At 45.5% G+C, this 19,997-nt stretch overlaps 1 protein-coding gene across 2 annotated transcripts in view; it reads left to right on the top strand.

Annotated features, from left to right (window-relative positions):
* LOC124612936 (alpha-tocopherol transfer protein-like) overlaps window positions 1-19,997 on the top strand; it is a 156,980-nt gene that overhangs the window by 65,088 nt on the left and 71,895 nt on the right. For both annotated transcript variants that reach the window (XM_047141433.1, XM_047141434.1), the window contains one exon: window positions 14,527-14,686. In XM_047141433.1, the coding sequence (XP_046997389.1) occupies window positions 14,527-14,686 (160 nt within the window). The remainder of the gene's footprint in view (window positions 1-14,526; window positions 14,687-19,997) is intronic.

Below are 19,997 nucleotides of genomic sequence, written 5' to 3' on the forward strand. Positions count from 1 at the left end.
GTTTTCCGCTAAGCGGAAGTGCGGGACGGTGTCAAATGCCTTCCTGAAGTTGAGGAACACGGTATCAACCTGAGCGCCATTGTCTACGGCACTGTGGATCTGAGCGAACTGTCTTTCGCAGGATATCCGTTTGCGGAAGCCATGTTGATTTTTTTATAGAGGAGATTTTCCGCCTCCAAGAAAGCCATACTTCTTAAGCATAAAACGAATTCCATAATTCTACAACAGATTGACGTCAACGATATAAGGTCTATAATTGTGTGCATGGTCCTATGGCCCTTCTATCAACGGGTATGATCTGCGCTTTCTTCCAGTCGCTATGTACCCTTCGTTGCTCAAGCGATCCACGATAAATTACTGCTAGAAGGGGAGCAAGTTCTTTCGCATAGTCTTTGCAGAATCTTATAGATATCTCATCTGGTCCTGAAGCCTTTCTATTACTGAGCAATTGTAGTTGCTTTTCAGTTCCGCGATGGGCCATTTTGACGCTCGTACGGCGATTGGAAGGAGGGACCTTGTTACGATCTTCCGCGGTGAAACAATTTTGAAAGACTGAATTCAGTACTTCTGTGTCATCTTCTCTTTCAGTGCCAATAAGGTCACTGAGTAAATGAATAGATGATTTTAACCCACTTACTGATTTTACATATGACCAAAATCTCTGAGGCTCTTTACTCAGGTCGGTTGACAAACTTTTGCCTTCAAAGTCACTGAACGTTCCTCTCATTGCTCTCTTTACGCTCATTTTCACTTCGTTCAACTTTTGTTTGTCAGCTAGGTTTTTACTTCTCTTGAATCTGAGGTGAATTTCTCTTTGTTCACGTAGCAGTTCTATAACACGGCTATTGTACCACGGTGGATCTTTCCCATCCCTTAAGACCTTACTCGGAACATGTTTATCTAGGGCGTATTGCACGATTCCTTTGAATTTTTTCCATTTTTTCCGCATCTTCCTCCTCATTACAGAATATTTGGTGCTGACTGTTCAGATACTCTGAAATTTGTATACTGTCAATCTTGCTAAGCAAAAATATCTTCCCGAGTGGTCTAAGGTACTGCAGTCATGGACTGTGCGGCCGGTCCCGGCGGAGGTTCGAGTCCTCTCTAGGGCATGGGTGTGTGTGTTTGTCCTTAGGATAATTTAGGTTAAGTAAAGTGTAAGCTTAGGGACTGATGACCTTAGCAGTTAAGTCCCATAAGATTTCACACACATTTTGAACAAAAATATCTTCCTACCTTTCTTAACATTCTTTGTCTGACCCGTCGTCATAGATGCTATCACAGCCTTGTGATCACTGATATCTTTACGTTAACTGATTCTGTAAGTTCAGGACTGTCTGTAGCCAGGACATCTAAGACGCTACCCTCACGAGTTGTTTCTCTAACTACCTGCTCAAAGTAATTTTCGGACAAGACATCCAGAACAATGTCACAGTTGTGCCTGTCTCTGGCACCAGTTTTAATAGCGTGACACTCCCAGTCTATACCTGACAAATTGAAGTCACCCCCTAATTCAACGGCATGATCGGAAAAATTACTAATGGTATTCTGCAGGTTCTAACTGAAGTGTTCTACCACTAGAGCTCCTGACCCAGGCGACCTATAAAAGCATCCGATTTCCGTTTTGGACTGATCTTTGATACTTAACTTCAGCCAGATTAATTCACAATCGGAATCCGTGATAGCCTCACTAGATTTTATCGAATTCTTTACTCCAATAAACACACCCCCACTAGTGGCGGCTAACCTATCTTTACGATAAGTATTCCAATCTGAACTAAGGATTTTGTTTACATTAACGTCCAGTTTCAACCAACTTTCTCTTCCTAATACTATCTGTGTTTTATAACCTCCAGTAAGCGATACTAATTCTGCGGCCTTTCTTGGCACGCTGCAGCAGTTTTCTAAAATCATATTGATCTTTTTAATTCTGATTTGCTACGACGGACGTTCTCTGAGGACATTGTGGCTAATTTATCAAGCATATCCCCTTTGATCCCAAGAGAGGGTTTCTCTAACCTAAATAAAGTCCCATGTGTAAGTCACACTTACTCCGCTACCCTAGTAGCCGCTTTCTGCGTGTAGTGCACGCCTGACCTATTAAGGATAACCCTACAATTCTGCACCGGACAGCGGAGGTCGAGAAATTCGCATGCGATACCGTAGCAGAGTCGTTTGAGCCTCTGGTTTAGACCTTCCGTTCTGCTCCAAACCAGAGGACGGCGATCAACCCAGGGTACGGTGCTACAAATAGACAGCTTACCCTGCATCCCGCGTGCGTTGCTAGTTGCCTTCACCAAACCAACCAGTCGCCGAAAGGAGCCGAGGATGGCCTCAGAACCCAAGCGGCAGGCGTCATTCGTGCCGACATGTGCCGCTACATGCAACCGGTTGCACCCAGTGCGCTCGATACCCGCCGGCAGGGACTCCTCCGCATCACGGATGAGATCCCCCAGGCAAACATATCGAGCGCACACTGGAATCCTTTCCCGCCTTGCCTGCTATCTCGCTGACAGGCTCCATCACCTGCCTAACATTGGAACTCCCAATGACTAGCAAACCCACCCTCTGCACTTGTCCGGACTGGGCAGGAAAATCGGCCGCTGGCCCAACAGGAGAGGCAACCCGTGCTGGCTCAGGGTTGTCATCAACAATGGGCAGCACCTCGCACCTGTTGCTAAGACGTAGGGAGCCAGCGGCACGGCCTGCTCCCTTCTTCGCCTTCCGCCCAGTGACACGCGAACCCACCACCATCCGCCACTCACTCTTAAGTGAGGACTGACCGGTCAGAATTTGCGAATCAGAAGATGAAGCGACATCCGGGTCACTAGGGGATTCATGAGGCACCAAAGGTGTCTCCAGTCTCGTCCCCAGCGCCCCGATGCCACCGCAACTTTGAACATTAGCCAGAAGCTTGTCGACAGTAGCCAATGCCGCTTCCAGCTGTTTACGGACAGCATCCAAGTCTCCTTGTGTCCGCTCGAAACAAGCACAGGTCCTAGGCACATCGTAGTGTCTGAAATATATATAAGATCTCTAATGGCGCTACTGAGTTTGGAATGTACGCAAAATACAGGGTGATTCAAAAAGAATACCACAACTTAAAAAATGTGTATTTAATGAAAGAAACATAATATAACCTTCTGTTATACGTCATTACAAAGAGTATTTAAAAAGGTTTTTTTCCGCTCCAAAACATGTTCAGAGATGTTCAATATGGCCCCCTCCAGACACACGAGCAATATCAACCCGATACTCCAACTCGTTCCACACTCTCTGTAGCATATCAGGCGTAACAGTTTGGATAGCTGCTGTTATTTCTCGTTTCAAATCATCAATGGTGGCTGGGAGAGGTGGCCGAAACATCATATCCTTAACATACCCCCATAAGAAAAAATCGCAGGGGGTAAGATCAGGGCTTCTTGGAGGCCAGTGATGAAGTGCTCTGTCACGGGCTGCCTGGCGGCCGATCCATCGCCTCGGGTAGTTGACGTTCAGGTAGTTACGGACAGATAAGTGCCAATGTGGTGGCGCTCCATCCTGCTGAAATATGAGTTGTTGTGCTTCTTGTTCGAGCTGAGGGAACAGCCAATTCTCTAACATCTCCAGATACTGTAGTCCAGTTACAGTAGCACCTTCGAAGAAAAAGGGACCAAAAACTTTATTGGCTGAAATGTCACAGAAAACGTTCACCTTAGGCGAGTCACGTTCTTACTGAGTTGTTTTCCGCGGATTCTCAGTGCCCCATATACAGACATTGTGACGGTTGACTTTCCCGTTAGTGTGTAAAGTTGCTCCATCACTAAACACAATATTTGAAACGAAAGATTCATCTGTTTCCATTTGAGCAAGGATAAAATCACAGAAATCGATTCTTTTAATCTTATCAGCTGCAGACAGTGCTTGAACCAATTTCAGACGATAAGGTTTCATAACTAACCTTTTTCGTAGGACTCTCCATACAGTTGATTGTGGAATTTGCAGCTCTCTGCTAGCTCTGCGAGTCGATTTTCCTGGGCTGCGAACAAATGCTTGCTGGATGCGTGCTACATTTTCATCACTCGTCCTCGGCCGTCCAGAACTTTTCCCTTTGCACAAACACCCATTCTCTGTAAACTGTTTATACCAACGTTTAATACACCCCCTATCAGGAGGTTTAACACCATACTTCGTTCGAAATGCACGCTGAACAACTGTCGTCGATTCACTTCTGCCGTACTCAATAACACAAAAAGCTTTCTGTTGAGCGGTCGCCATCTTAGCATCAACTGACGCTGACGCCTAGTCTACAGCGCCTCAAGCGAACAAATGTACAACTAAATGAAACTTTATAGCTCCCTTAATTCGCCGACAGATAGTGCTTAGCTCTGCCTTTTGTCGGTGCAGAGTTTTAAATTCCTAAAGTTGTGGTATTCTTTTTGAATCACCCTGTACAGTATAACGAGGAGAATAAATAAACATTAAAAACTGCTCTGCAGATTTCTCAAAATGCCCTGAGACGGCAAGCTCTTAAACAGAAATAAATTTCTCTCGTGAAGTGGATGTCTCTACAGTTACCTGTTACTACACTACTGGCCATTGCTACACCACGAAGATGACGTGCTACAGACGCGAAAATTAACCGACAGGAAAAAGATGCTGTGATATGCAAATAATTAGCTTTTCAGAGCATTCACACAAGGTTGGCGCCGGTGGCGACACCTACAACGTGCTGACATGATGAAAGTTTCCAACCAATTTCTCATACACAAACAGCAGTTGACCGGCGTTGCCTGGTGAAACGTTGTTGTGATGCCTCGTGTAAGGAGGAGAAATGCGTACCATCACGTTTCCGACTTTGATAAAGGTCGGATTGTAGCCTATCGCCATAGCGGTTTGTCGTATCGCGACATTGCTGCTCGTGTTGGTCGAGATCCAATGACTGATAGCAGAATATGGAATCGGTGGGTTCAGGAGGGTAATACGGAACGCCGTTCTGGATCTCGACGGCCTCGTATCACTAGCAGTCGAGATGACAGGCACCTTATCCACAAGGCTGTAACGGATCGTGCAGCCACGTCTCGATTCCTGAGTCAACAGATGGGGACGTTTGCAAAACAACAACCATCTGCAAGAACAGTTCGACGACGTTTGCAGCAGCATGGACTATCAGCTCGGAGACCATGGCTTCGGTTACCCTCGACGCTGCATCACAGACAGGAACGCCGGCGATGGTGTACTCTACGACGAACCTGGGTGCACGAGTGGCAAAGCGTCATTTTTTCGGATGAATCCCGGTTTTGTTTCTCAGCATCATGATGGTCGCATCTGGGTTTGGCGACATCGCGGTGAACGCACATTGGAAGCGTGTATTCGTCATCGCCATACTGACGTTTCACCCGACGTGATGGGATGGGGTGCCATTGGTTACACGTCTTGTTCGCATTGAGGGCACTTTGAACAGTGGACGTTACGATTCAGATGTGTTACGACCCGTGGCTCTATCTTTCATTTGATCCCAGCGAAACCCTACAGTTCAGCAGGATAATGCACGACCACATGTTGCAGGTCCTGTACGGGCCTCTCTGGATACAGAAAATGTTCGACTGCTGTCCTGGCCAGCACATTCTCCTGATCTCTCACTAATTGAAAACGTCTAGTCAATGGTGGCCGAGCAGCTGGCTCGTCACAATACGCCAGTCACTACTCTTGATGAACTGTGGTATCGTGTTGAAGCTGCATGGGCAGCTTTAGCTGCACACGCCATCCAAGCTCTGTTTGACTCAATGCTCAGGCGTATCATGGCCGTTATTACGACCAGAGGCGGTTGTTCTGGGTACTGACTTCTCAGGATCTATGCACCCAAATTGCGTCAGTTCTAGTATAATATATTTGTCCAATGAATACCCGTTTATCATCTGCATTTCTTCATGGTGTAGCAATTTTAATGGCCAGTAGTGTAGAAACTCTGCTTACCCGAAAGCTATTGCACGAGATAACTTTGCAGACAAGAATGCACTGGTCCTAAACTATATGCTAGGTACCAGCACGAGATTTAAACTTAGTGGCGTGACTTGGCGGTCTGATGGTGGGAAAATTACACTAGGAAGTCGCCTTACACAAGCATATTCACGCAAAAACAAAAACTTACAGTAATTTTCTAAGCGCTAATCTACACAGTAAAATACACACGTAGAGTTCACTCCTTTGCAGAAGCACGTGAAAAAAAAAAAAAAACAGAAACTGAACTAAATTACTGTGTGTGAGGCAGAGATGCCACTGCCGATGCTGCATCTGTTGGCGCGTCTGCACGGCTGGGTGTCTGCGGGTACAACAGGAGCCCACTACGACATTCCGCCTCGTGCAGAGACAATAGCTAACACATTTTGTTTTGTTCAAATAACTTACGGGAACACAGCTGCGTGACCTCGTCGACAACGACAGATACTTCGAAAGTCGACCACCCTGTCATTTTCAAGGCCAAACTGCAGCAAGAAATCGATACGCAAGTGAATTTGAAACCTCGGGCTGCAGAGCAAATCCGGAAAGGTAACGCGTACCTCGCACACACACACCACACACACATACACACACACACACACACACACACACACACACACACACTGTAAACACTAGCGCCACCACTCGAGCAAAGATGACAGACGCCAGAAGTTATCGATAGTCAAAATATTGAACAACGGGTGAAGCAGCATTACCTCTGTCCCTCTGTGTTTTAACATTGGAGAGGACAGCATTCCACACAGAATTTAAGCAAAAACCTGTATATCTTCAGTGTTACTCGGTACTTTAATCTGAACTGCTGCGTTCATAAAACTATCCCAACAGCTGGAAGTGCATTCCAGAATCTCCAGGTTGCTATATGCCATAGGATGGCCGGCCCCTAGACAATGTTATACAGTAGCCGATTTCCTCGGGTGCTGTAAGCCAGCAGAACTGTTAAAGAGTCTGGGAAACAAGGCAAGAAAAGAAGTAGTCTACCTCTGTAACGAGATATATGACAAAGGGGAATGGCCTGAGGACTTCCTTGCAACAGTTATGATACCAATAGAGAAAAAGAGAAACACTAAAAAATGTGAAGAGCGCCGGACCATCAGTCTAATTTCTCATGCAGCTAAAGTCTTGCTGCGACTGTTGAATAGAAGGCTATATGGCAATCTGAATAGAGGGATTGCAGAGGAGCAGTTCGGACATAGAAGAGGAAAAGGAACAAGAGATGCTATTGGCCTCTTAAGAACTACAGGGAAAAGATATATGGAAAAAGGTAGAGAAATCTTTGCTGTTTTTATAGATTTAGGAAAGGGTTTTGACAGAGTTCAGTGGAACAAGCTGATGGATATTTTGAAGAGGAAAGGAGTAGATTGGAAAGAGAGACGACTGATACAGAATCTATATTTACACCAGAAAGTAAGAATAAGGATTGGAAATGAAATGTCAGAAGGAAGCAGCATTGGACGAGGTGTTACAGAAGGTTGTTGCCTTTACCCACTGTTGTTTAACACATACCTTGAAGGGATTATTGCGAAAGGCTTAGATGGGAAAAGAGGAATATGCATTGGTGGAAAGAGAATAGAATGTATAAGATTTGCTGATGACTTGGTATTAGTGGCAGAAAGTGAGCGGACAGTGAATAACATGCTCAAAGATCTGAATGAAGCTTGCGTGGAATATGGGATGCAAATAAACACAGCAAAAACAAAGAGTACGGTCATCAGTACAAGACGCAGACTGTCCAATATTAAAATAGGACAATCTACCATTAGCCAAGTAAGTGCATTTAAATATCTTGGAAGCACAATAACTGAAGACTTGAGATGTCACCAGGAGGTGAAAACTCGAATTGCCATAGCGAAGGAGGCATTCGACAGAAAGAGAAGACTCTTATGTGGCGAGTTAGATAACGGACTAAGGAAAAGGCTTGGCAAATCTTTTGTCTGGAGTGTGGCACTATATGGGGCAGAAACATGGACGCTGAGACGAGAGGATGCAAAAAGGTTAGAAGCATTTGAGATGTGGATGTGGAGGAGAATTGAGAGAATAAGCTGGATGGAAAGAGCGAGTAATGAAAGAGTATTGCAAAGGGTTGGTGAGAGAAGATGTCTGCTGAAGGTTGTAAGAGAAAGGAAAAAGAACTGGTTGGGACATTCATTGAGAAGGGAGTGCTTGCTAGTAGATGCTTTGGAAGGACTGGTTTGTGGGAGAAGACTGAGAGGAAGAAGGAGATACATGATGATAAACGAGATACAGGGAAGAGGAAATTATACAGACCTGAAGAGGATGGCGGAAGAACGGACAGCCTGGAGAACTAACATGTCAAAACCTGCCTTTTGGCAGAACACTGATGATGATGTAAGCGTGTGTGACGCCTACGCTCAGTACACGCTTCCTTCACGAACATGATAGCCACTACTGGAGGGAGTGCGATGGACACGTTCCTTACGCCAACAGCGTCATCCTTAACGAAGTCTAAAAGGACCCTAATCTTAAACGGAGATCGTAAAACAAATTTCACATCATATTTCCGCAAAATAAGACCGATTTTGCTGGATATGCTTCCTGCATAGGCCAGGAAGGCCGCAGACCTTGGTGCAAGCTCGGTATTACTGCCACTTACCTGGGGCACCGTTGGTCCATTGCGTAACGCACGTCTGACCTGTCTTTCACTGTATCCATTGCGATGTAGCGGCAGACGCCGAGTCGAGAAGAGGGACAGCAGAGCAGCAGCAGCACTTGTATCATAAACTGTAAATTAATGTAGTCTTTTTTCTTGTTCACGTGCTTCTGCAAAGAAGTGAACTGTACGAGTGTATTTTACTGTGTAGACTAGTGGTTACAAAATTGATCGTAGTTTATTTATCTCGTTGCCTAAGTCTTGTGGATATCCTTGTGCACGGCGGTTTCCTAGTGTAAATTTTCCCGTCGCCAGACACTCCGTCACGCCATTAAGTTTTAATTTTGTGCTAGTAGACAGCACACAGTTTAGATCAGAGCATTCTAGTTTGAATTTTTATCTCGTGCAGTAACTTTTCGGCAAACAGGATTTCTGGTAACAGGTATCTGTAAATACATCAACTTCAGCAGAGAAATTTATTCCTGTTTAATAGCTTGCGATCTCAGACAACAGTGAGAAATCTACATAACAACTTATAGCGTTACTTTATTCTCCTTTGGTATATTTTCTAAGTCAGTAGCGCCATTTGAGACCTTATATCTATTTTATAAACTGTAAGATACGGCTGGGGACTGTGCTTGTTGTGAGCGGACACAAGGAGACTTGGATGCTGTCCGTAAACAGCTGGAAGCTGCGGTGGCTGCCGTCGACAAGCTTCTGGCTAATGTTCAAAGTTGCGGTGGCATCGGGGCGCTGGGGACGAGACCTGCGACACATTTGGTGCCACTGGAATCCCCTGGTGAGCCGGACGTCGCTGCGGCTTCCGATACGCAACATCTGACTGGTCCGCCCTCACTCCAGAGTGGGTGGCAGACAGTGGTGGGTTGGCGTTTCATTGGGCGGAAGGCGAAGAAGGGAGCAGGCCGTGCCGCTGGCTCCCTACGTCTTAGCAACAGGTGCGAGGTGCTGCCCATTGTTGATGACAACCCTGAGCCAGCACGGGATGCCTCTCCTGTTGGGCCAGCGGCCGATTTTCCTGCCCAGTCCGGACAAGTGCAGAGGGTGGGTATGCTAGTCATTGGGAGCTCCAATGTTAGGCGGGTGATGGAGCCCCTCAGGGATATAGCAAGCAAGGTGAGGGAGAATGCCAGCGTGCACTCGGTGTGATTGTCAGTGGTGTCGTCCGTGAATTTGGAGAGGCCCTGCCAGCAGCTATCGAGCGTACTGGGTGCAACCGGTTGCATGTAGTGGCACATGTCGGCACGAATGACGCCTGCCGCTTGGGTTCTGAGGCCATCCTCGGCTCCTTTCGGCGACTGGTTGGTTTGGTGAAGGCAACTAGGAACGCACGCGGGGTGCAGGCTAAGCTATGTATTTGTAGCGTCGTACCCAGAGTTGACCGGGGTCCTCTGGTTTGGAGCAGAATGGAAGGTTTAAACCAGACGCTCAAACGACTTTGCGACGGTATCGCATGCGAATTTCTCGACCTCCGCTGTCGGGTGCAGAATTGTAGGGTTATCCTTAATAGGTCAGGCGTGCACTACACGCAGGAAGCGGCTACTAGGGTAGCGGAGTATCTGTGGGGTGCAAAAAATAGGCACTGAGCACTATGGGACTCAACTTCTGAGGTCATCAGTCCCCTAGAACTTAGAACTACTTAAACCTAACTAACCTTAGTACATCACACACATCCATGCGAGAGGCAGGATTCGAACCTGCGACCGTAGCGATCACGCGGTTCCAGACTGAATCGCCTAGAACAGCTCGGCCACAACAGCCGGCTGTGTGGCATGCACCTGGGGCTTTTTTAGGTTACAGAACTCCTCCCTTTGGAGCAAAGACGATTTGTCTGTTAAATCAGCCACAGCGACTTCAGAGAATCTTGGTCCTCGCAGATCAGAGGTAGAAGAGATTAATTTCCTTTTAGTAAACTGCAGCATCATCCAAGTAATGGTCCCAGAAGTAATATCGTTTACTGAAGGTTATAAGCACTGATAGTATATGGAACAGAAAGCTGATTGAAGCCAGACATCAAAGACAACGAAATTCTACTAGTTAACATTGGAATTTTTATCGTAAGGGAAGATTAGTCGCCAATGGTGGCGGCGTGTGCAGTAAAAGAAATCGATAAATTCTTGCGAGGTTATCACGGATTCAGAATATGAATTAATCTGGGTGAAATTGAGTATCAAAGAACGGTCAAAAATGGTGATCGGATGTTTTTATAGACCACCTCGGTCAGGATACGCAGTTGTAGAGCGCTTCTGGCAGAACTTGCAGAATATCAGTAGTAATTTTCCTGATCACGCCGTTGTAATAGGGGGTGACTTTAACGTGCCAGGTATAGATTGGGAGTGTTATGCCATCAAAACTCGTGCCAGTTCTGGTTGGTTTGTTCTGGACGTCTTGTCCGAAAATTACCTTGAGCAGATAGTTAGAGAACCAACAAGAGGGGGTAACGTCTTAGACCTCCTGGCAACAAACAGACCTCAACTTATCGAATCAGTTAAAAGTAGAGGAAGATATTAGTGATTATAAGGCTGTGACAGCACCTATGATGACGGGTCCTACAAGCAATGTTAAGAAAGGTAGGAAGATATATTTTCTCAGCACGGATGACAGGACACAAATTTCAGAATATCTCAGCAGTCAGCATCAAATATTTGGTGATGAGGACGAAGATGTGTAGAAAAAATGGAAAAAATTCAAAGGCATCATCTATATGCCTAGACAAAAATGTTCCGAGTAAGGTTTTAAGGGATGTGAAAGATCGACCATGGGTGAATAGCCGTGTTAGAAAAGCGCCGCGTAAACAAAGAGCACTTCATCTCAGATTCAAGAAAAGTGAAAAACCTAGCTGACAAACATAATCTGAACGAAGCGAAAATGAGCGTAAGGGGAGCAATGAGGGAAGCGTTCAATGATTTTGAAAGTAAGCCGTTGTGAACCGACCTGAGTAGAAACACTAAGAGATTTTGGTAGTATTTAAAATCAGTAAGTGGGTCAAAATCATCTATTCATTCTCTCAGCAACCACACCAGCACCGAAACGGAAGAGAACAGAGAGAAGGTCGAAATACTGAATTCGGTCTTCCGAAGTTATTTCACCGCGGAAGATCGTAGCACTGTCCCTCCTTTGAACCGTCGTACGAACATCTAAATGGAAAATATTGAGAAATGCAGCTGTAATCGCTTAGTAGTGGAAAGACTTCAGGACCAGATGAGGTACCTATAAGATTCTATAAAGACTATGCAAGAGAACTTGCTCCTCTTCTAGCAGTAATTTATCGTAGATCTGTTGTGCAACGAAAGGTACCTAACGACTGAAAAAAAGCGCAGGCCATTCCCGTTCTTAAGAAAGGCCGTAAGACAGATGCACACAATTACAGACCTATATCGTTGACGTCAATCTGTTCTAGAATTATAGAACACGTTTTATGCTCAAGAATTATGACGTTTCTGGAAAATTAAAGTCTCTTCTATAAATATCAACATGTAATCCGCAAACAGAGATCCTGTGAAACTCAGCTTGCTCTGTTCCTCCATGAGATCCACAGCGAAGTGGATAACGGCGCTCAGGTTGATGCCGTGTTCTGTTCCTTGATTTCAGTGAGGCATTTGGCACCGACCCGCATTGACGTGTAATGAAAAAATACGAGCTTATCGAGTATCGGAGCAGACCTACGATTGGATTCAAGACTTTCTTGCAGATAGAACTCATCACGTCGCTCTTAACGGAACCAAATCGACAGATATGAAGTAATATCCGGAATACCACAGGGAACTGTGATAGGACCATTGCTGTTGACAATACATATAAGTGATCTAGTAGAAAGCGTCGAATGTTCTTTAAGACTATTCGCAGATGATGTAGTTGTCTATACCAAAGCAGCAACGCCAGAAGATAGTAAGAATTTACATAACGACGTGCAGAGAATCGATGAATGGTGCAGACTCTCGCAGTTGACCATAACGTAAATAAATGTAAAGTATTACTACTACTGTACAGCTACACTACTGATGAAAAAACGCTGGAAACAGTATCTGCTGTAAAATATGTGGGAGTAACTATCCAGAGCGACCTCAAGTGGAATGAAAACATAAAGGAAATAGTGGAAAAAGCAGGCACCAGACTCAGATTCAACGGAAGAATCTTAAGAAAATGTAACTAATCCACGAAGAAGTGGCTTATAAGGCTCTTCTTCTCCAGATCCTGAAGTGCTCTTCATCTATCTGGGATCCCTATCACGTAGGACTGATAGATAGGATCCAACGAAGAGCGGCGCATTTCGTCACTGGATCTTTTAGCTGGAGAGAGAGCGTTACCGAGATGCTGAACAAACTCCACTGGCAGACGTTACAAGAGGGAGAGATTTACTATTGAAATGTCGGGACAGCACTTTTCAGGAGGAGTCAGGCAACGTATAACTTCCCCCCACATACGTCTCGCGTATTGACCACGAGGAGAAAACTCGAGAAATTAGAGCCAATACAGAGGCTAACCGACAATCGCTCTTCTCACGCATTATCGAGTGGAACAGGCTTGGAGGGATGAGACAGTCGTACTGAAAGTACCCTCCGCCACACACCATTAGGGGGCTTGCGGAGTGTGATGTAGATGTAGATGGAAGACGGTTTAACTCAGGTCTGAAATGAGACCTGTGAACCAAGGTGCGAAATACCCCTTGAAGGTGAGACAGATGGTAACAATTATCAGCCTCTAGATATAAGGCTTCCTACAAACAGCATGTCCCAACGTATCCTTCATCATGACTATGTACATCAAGGAATGGAAAGGAGCCATCCTTTCCCATCTCCATCGTGAAAGGAATATTCTGGTGGATTGAATTCAAGTGCTCTAAAAACTCCTGCAAATTCGTTCTGTCATGAGGCCAAACAACGTAAGTATCGTCTAAAAAACTAAAGTTCGCCCGAACAGGCCACGAAGGCTCAACTGTACCGACCGGCCAACGTGTCGTCCTGAGCCCTGAGGCGTCAGTGGATGCGGATAGGGAGTGGCAGGCGGTCGGCACATCGCTCTCCTGGCCATATGCCAGTGTACAAGACCGAATGGTATCGACTACACATCGCAAAGAAAGAAGGAAAACCACAGGTTCCAAAGCAGTCGACTCCAAGGGACATTCCTTGAAGTCTTCCATAAATTAATTTGCAGTAACAGATCACACTAACATCCCATCGCAACTCTGTCTGTCTGCTCACAGCATTGGTCTTTGAAAAAATAGTAAGTGCAAGTCAATACACGTCGAAATAGCTTCGTTAATTGAACGCTTAACATAACCTTAATCAACCATAACAAATCACCGAGAGGAACACGAGTTAAGAGAGAAAACACATCAAAACTTGTTAGAATATCAGAGTTAGTCAAACGCATTCCCTCTAATAGATGTCAGAAATCCACCCACTTCTTACTGTGATGCTCACACCGACCAACTAGTGGTCTCAACAGAGTAGCAAGGTGTTTTTGCTACACGATATGCCGGAAGAAGTGGTACCCCTTCTTTGTGGGTCTACGGAAGACCATATAACCTAGAGGGGAATAGCACAATATGCATTAAGACTCTTGATAGTCTCCAGCGACACAACGAACTACTTACCAAGAGGCTGTTATACTCGTATTTTCTATCAACACATTTTGGGGGGCCAGCACCGATCCTGCGATAGGTTGAGTCATACAGTAAACACTGCATCCTTGTAACGTAATCTTGCCTGTCCAGAACAACTGTGTCATTGCCCCTGTCCGTACCTAAAATCACAATATCCGGACCAGATTTAAGTGAATGTGAAGCAACCTCTCTTGAGTGGACGCGCCACAGTCAATACACTCAGGTCTGAGATTTTGTTTTCTTTGCTGCAAGATGCGATGAGAGTGGCTTCAGCTGATTATAAATTCTGTTACAGATGATCGCGTCCTCGAAGGGATGTACATCGGTTGCAAATGCAGCACGGAGCGCGTGAAGAAGTCGCTTGACGCCTATTTCTCACTGAAACACAAGGTTCCTGAACTGCTAATGAAGAGAGACCCCTTAGGTGCAGACGTACAGCAGAGCAAGGAAATAATGTGAGTATAATACAGCAGAAGGGCAAACTGACATTCAGCCTAATCCTTATTTCTTCGCATCTCTACAGTAGTGTTTCATTACGCGTCACAATGTCTAACTTCAAAATACTACACATAGAACTTGGTTATAACTCATGGGGCTACATAAAATAAAGTTCTTGAGATGTACTGTGTAATGATGTGAAAGAGATATTCACGTTAAAGTGACTACCGCTTAAGTCCGACGTCAGCCTTCAATAATCACTCCCAGACGGCACAAGCAGTGGAAGACATGAAAATCGTGTCGCGAGAACGCGGAAAACAATGGCGTCGTTGTCGTGAAGCGGAAACGGAGTGATTTATCTGACGTCCAAAATAACATGATCATTGGCTTTCGGGCCAAGGCCAGAAGCATTTCCGAAACGGCTATGTCTGTGAACAGTTCAAGCAACGCTGCGATTGAAGTATACCGTCAACGATAAATTGGCGCTACGCGAAACCGCCGCAGGAGGTCCCGGGTTCGAGTCTCGGTCAGGGCACACATCCTTCAACTGTTCCCGTGATATGTATCAATGTCTATAAGCAGCGGAAGGTCTAGATTTCATTATAACTTCATTCTTCGAGAGCTGCAAGATCACCAATGATATCTGTACAGATACCAGCTTCTTGTAGTTGATGGAGTTGTACGACGGCTGCGGAGATGTACCCGGACGTAGACGTGCAACTGTTTCAAGGTCCATTCAGCGAAAAAGGAAGCAGCTCTACTAGAATAGCAAAGTAGTTGTAGTGTACACATGAAGGTTTTTTAGGCTAGACGGCAGTTTGAAGTGCTCTAATGAACACTCGCCAGTCGATACGCTGCAAGGGACTTCAGGCGTCATCCAGAGTTAAGACACTTCGACTGTCAAAATTTTATCCGTAAACTGTCGAATATTCCTAATATAATCCCCGAATATAGTGTCCTTCAGGAATGTTCTCTCGCTCAAGTTATTCTTGGGACCGAGAGTCGACTGAAAGCCGAAGTGGAAAAGTCTGAGACATTTAGTGAGTCGTGGAACGTATATCGCAAAGACAGATTGGAAGCTATAGGAAGAGGAGTGCTCATTGCAGTTGACAAAAATATTGTCTCCATTGAGATCGAAGTTGAGTGTGACGTGAAGTTATCTCGTCACGTGTAACAGGTGTAGGTGAAACCAAGTTAATTGTTCGAAGTTTTTACTGACCAGCCGATTCCGCTGTGACAGTTCTGTAGTCATTCAAAGAAAATTCACGGTCAGTGGCGCGTGAATACCCAGATCATGCAATAACAGTTAGAGGAGACTTTAACCTACTGAGTGTAGACTGGGATGTCTTCAGGGTGTGGTAGATAAGTAATGAGACTCAGTCTAGAAAAACTAATTTATTGATCCAATTTGTACAAAACGTTAATATTCTTCAAAGTACTCGCCTTGGGCGTTGACACAACGTCGCCAGCGCGTTTTCCAAGCTTCATAGGCCCCACTGTAGTCCGTTTGAGTTATCCCAGTTAGTGCCTTCGTGACAGCACGTTGGATGTTCGGAATATCGTCGAAACGATGACCCTTCAGGCATCTTTTGACCTTCGGAAATAGGAAGAAATCAGGAGGACTCAAGTCAGGGCTGTATGGTGGCTGTGGCAAAACTTCAACTCCAATTTGGGTCAAGTAGGAGGTCACGAGGAACGCTGTGTGCGCCGGAGCGTTGTCGTGGTGGAGACGCCAGCGTTGAGCAAGGTCCTGTCGCTCCCGTTTGACGGCAGTGTGCAATCGCTGAAGGACTTCTTTGTAGAATTCGGCATTGACAGTCTTCCCCTGAGGGACAAACTCTTTGTGAATTAACCCCCGCTTGTCGAAAAACACAATCAGCATTGTCTTGATGCGGGACTTTGACATTCTTGCTTTCTTCGGCCGCGGGGATGCCGGTGTGTGCCACTCCGAGCTCTGGGCTTTCGTCTCCGGGTCGTACTGGAATGTCCACGATTCGTCGCCTGTTACTACGTTGTCTAAAAAGTGTGGATTATTTTCCAAATCATTCAACATCTCACGGCAAACGTCCACTCGTTGTTGCTTTTGTTCAGCGGTGAGCACACGGGGAACCAATTTTGCGCAAACTTTCCTCATCATCAAATCTTGCGTAACAATTTGGTGAACCGTAAATTTATTCACGGAGACCTCATCGGCGATCATTTTGAGACTTAAACGATGGTCGGAGTCCAGGAGTTCTTTCACTTTGGCCACCGTTTCATCCACACGACTCGTTGAAGGGCGTCCAGATCTTTCCATGTCTTCAACGGATTCCCTCCCGTTTTTAAATTCATTAAACCACCGGAACACTTGAGCTCTTAATAGGGAGTCTTCTTTGTAGGCCTCCGTAATCATAGCAAAAGTTTCCAAAGCAGTTTTGCCCAAGCGAAAGCAAAATTTGATTGCATACCACTGTTCTATCGAGCGATCCATCTTCAGCGTTTTCACAAGTGTCACGGGCACACAAACAACGTAATACGCGAAGCTCGACCCTCACTGCACCAGAGCTCCGACACGACTGCGAACGGGTTCTATTGTTGGCTCAGATCCCCCACCACGTGACGTACAGGTGGAGACCGCCCTGCGAGCGACTGGGGCGCCGCGCGGCGGCCAGTCTCATTACTTATCTACCACACCCTGTATGACATCATTGCGGCGGGTACAGGAAAGACAGTCATGCGAAATACTTTTGAATGCCTTTTCTGAAAACTGTCTTGAGCAGCTAGCTCGGCGGCTCACAGGCAATGGAAATATACTAGACCTTGTAGCTACAAATAGGTCGAAACTTGTCGACTGTGTCAGTGTAGAAACGGGGATTAGCGATAATGATGTCATTACCGTAACTGTGGTTCGGACAGTTAATAAATCAGTCAAGAATGCTAGAAGTGTGTTTCTGCTAGAAAGAGCAGATAAGCAATTGTTAGCATCTCAGTTAGACAGTGAACTGGCATCACTTAGTTCCAGTAAGATGGACGTAGAGGAACTATGGGCAAAGTTTTAGCACATTCTAAATCGTGGTCTGAAGACTTATGTGCCTAGTAAGTAGATAAAGGATGGAAAAGACGCACCATGGTTTAATAACGAAATTTTGAAGATGCTGAGGCAGCAGTGGCTGTTGCACTCTCTGTTCAAAAGAGAATGCTTAAATGACCACAAGCAATGGTTAGTAGAAATTCGAGCGTCTGTGAAAAGATCTATGCGCGAAACATTCAACTACCACCGTCATATCTTGTCAATAGATCTGGCAGAGAACCGAAGAAAACTATGGTCCTATGTAAGTTCCCCAAGTTTTCCAACCCTTGGAAACTATTCTCGTCGCGGCTTTTGTATCAAGAACACGTTCGAGTACATGAGTAGGACTGCGAATTGTTATGGCAAAGAGTAAATGACGATGGTAGCCTTACATTAACTGTCAGATGTTTCTACTGCACTCCAGATTCAGGCAGTCAATAGCAAAATTGTTCAAACCAGACTAAATTCGTGGTCAAGAAAACAACACAATCACAGGGTAGTAGAGGATTGCCAACTTAATTTCCCTGTTATCGACTGGACAAACTATCGATACTCCACGAAGTTCCTGGAGAAAGGACAGCTTCTCCTTAAGTATCACAAAAAGTTCGGGAAAAACCACTACTGTGAATTACAAGTCAACTTTTCCCACACATATTACACTACTGGCCATTAAAATTGCCACACCATGCTACAGATGCGAAATTTAACCGACAGGAAGAAGATGCTGTGATATGCAAATGATTAGCTTTTCAGAGCATTCACACAAGGTTGGCGCCGGTGGCGACACCTACAACGTGTTGACACGAGGAAAGTTTCCAACCGATTTCTCATATACAAACAGCAGTTGACCGGCGTTGCCTGGTGAAACGTTGTTGTGATGCATCGTGTAAGGAGGACAAATGCGTACCATCACGTTTCCGACTTCGATAAAGGTCGGATTGTAGCCTATCGCCATAGCGGTTTGTCGTATCGCGACATTGCTGCTCGCGTTGGTAGAGATCCAACGACTGTTAGCAGAATATGGAATCGGTGGGTTCAGGAGGGTAATACGGAATGCCGTGCTGGATCCCAACGGCCTCACAGTCGAGATGACAGGCATCTTATCCGCATGGCTGTAACGGATCATACAGCCACATCTCGATCCTTGAGTCTACAGATGGGGGCGTTTGCAAGACAATAACCATCTGCACGAACAGCTCGACGACGTTTGCAGCAGCATGGACTATCAGCTCGGAGACCATGGCTGCGGTTACCCTTCACGGTGCATCACAGACAGCAGCGACTGTGATGGTGTACAAACGATGAACCTGGGTGCACGAATGGCAAAATATCATTTTTTCGGATGAATCCAGGTTCTGTTTACAGCATCATGATGATCGTATCCGTGTTTGGCGACATCGCGGTGAACGCACATTGGAAGTGTGTATTCGTCATCGCCATACTGGCGCACCCGGCGTGATGGTATGGGGTGCCATTGGTTACACGTCCCGGTCACCTCTTGTTCGCATTGACGGCACTTTGAACAGTGGATGTTACTTTTCAGATGTGTTACGACCCGCGGCTCTACCCCTTATTCGATCCCAGCGAAACCCTACATTTCAGCAGGATAATGCAAGACCGCATGTTGCAGGTCCTGTACGGGTCTTTCCGGATACAGAAAATGTTCGACTGCTGCCCTGGCCAGCACATTCTCCAGGTCTCTCGCCAACTGAATACGTCTGGTCAATGGTGGCCGAGCAACTGGCTCGTCACAATACGCCAGTCACTACTCTTGATGAACTGTGGTATCGTGTTGAAGCTGCATGGGCAGCTGTACCTGTACACGCCATCGGAGCTCTGTTTGACTCAATGCCCAGGCGTATCAAGGCCGTTATTACGGTCAGAGGTGGTTGTTCTGGGTACTGATTTCTCACGATCTATGCACCTAAATTGCGTGAAAATGCAATCACATGTCACTTCTAGTGTAATATATTTGTCCAATGAATACCAGTTTATCATCTGCACTTCTTCTTGGTGTAGCAATTTTAATGGCCAGTTGTGTATATTGCAAGTAATAAGAAATACTACCGAATCGGTAGATTCCACATTATTCAGTCTGCGAAAGCACATCGACTTTATCGACTATAACAAAGAAACAAGTTCCAGAGCATGTGCATACACATATATTACGAGGGTGTGCTGATAAATGCAGCTGAAAATTTTGTGTGAAAACGCTTAAAGCTTTCTAAATAAAACAAACGTTATTAACATTCTACATCTTTAGTCTTTATTTCTACATA

Source organism: Schistocerca americana, chromosome 4, assembly GCF_021461395.2.
Source record: "Schistocerca americana isolate TAMUIC-IGC-003095 chromosome 4, iqSchAmer2.1, whole genome shotgun sequence".
NCBI classification, from domain to species: domain Eukaryota; kingdom Metazoa; phylum Arthropoda; class Insecta; order Orthoptera; family Acrididae; genus Schistocerca; species Schistocerca americana.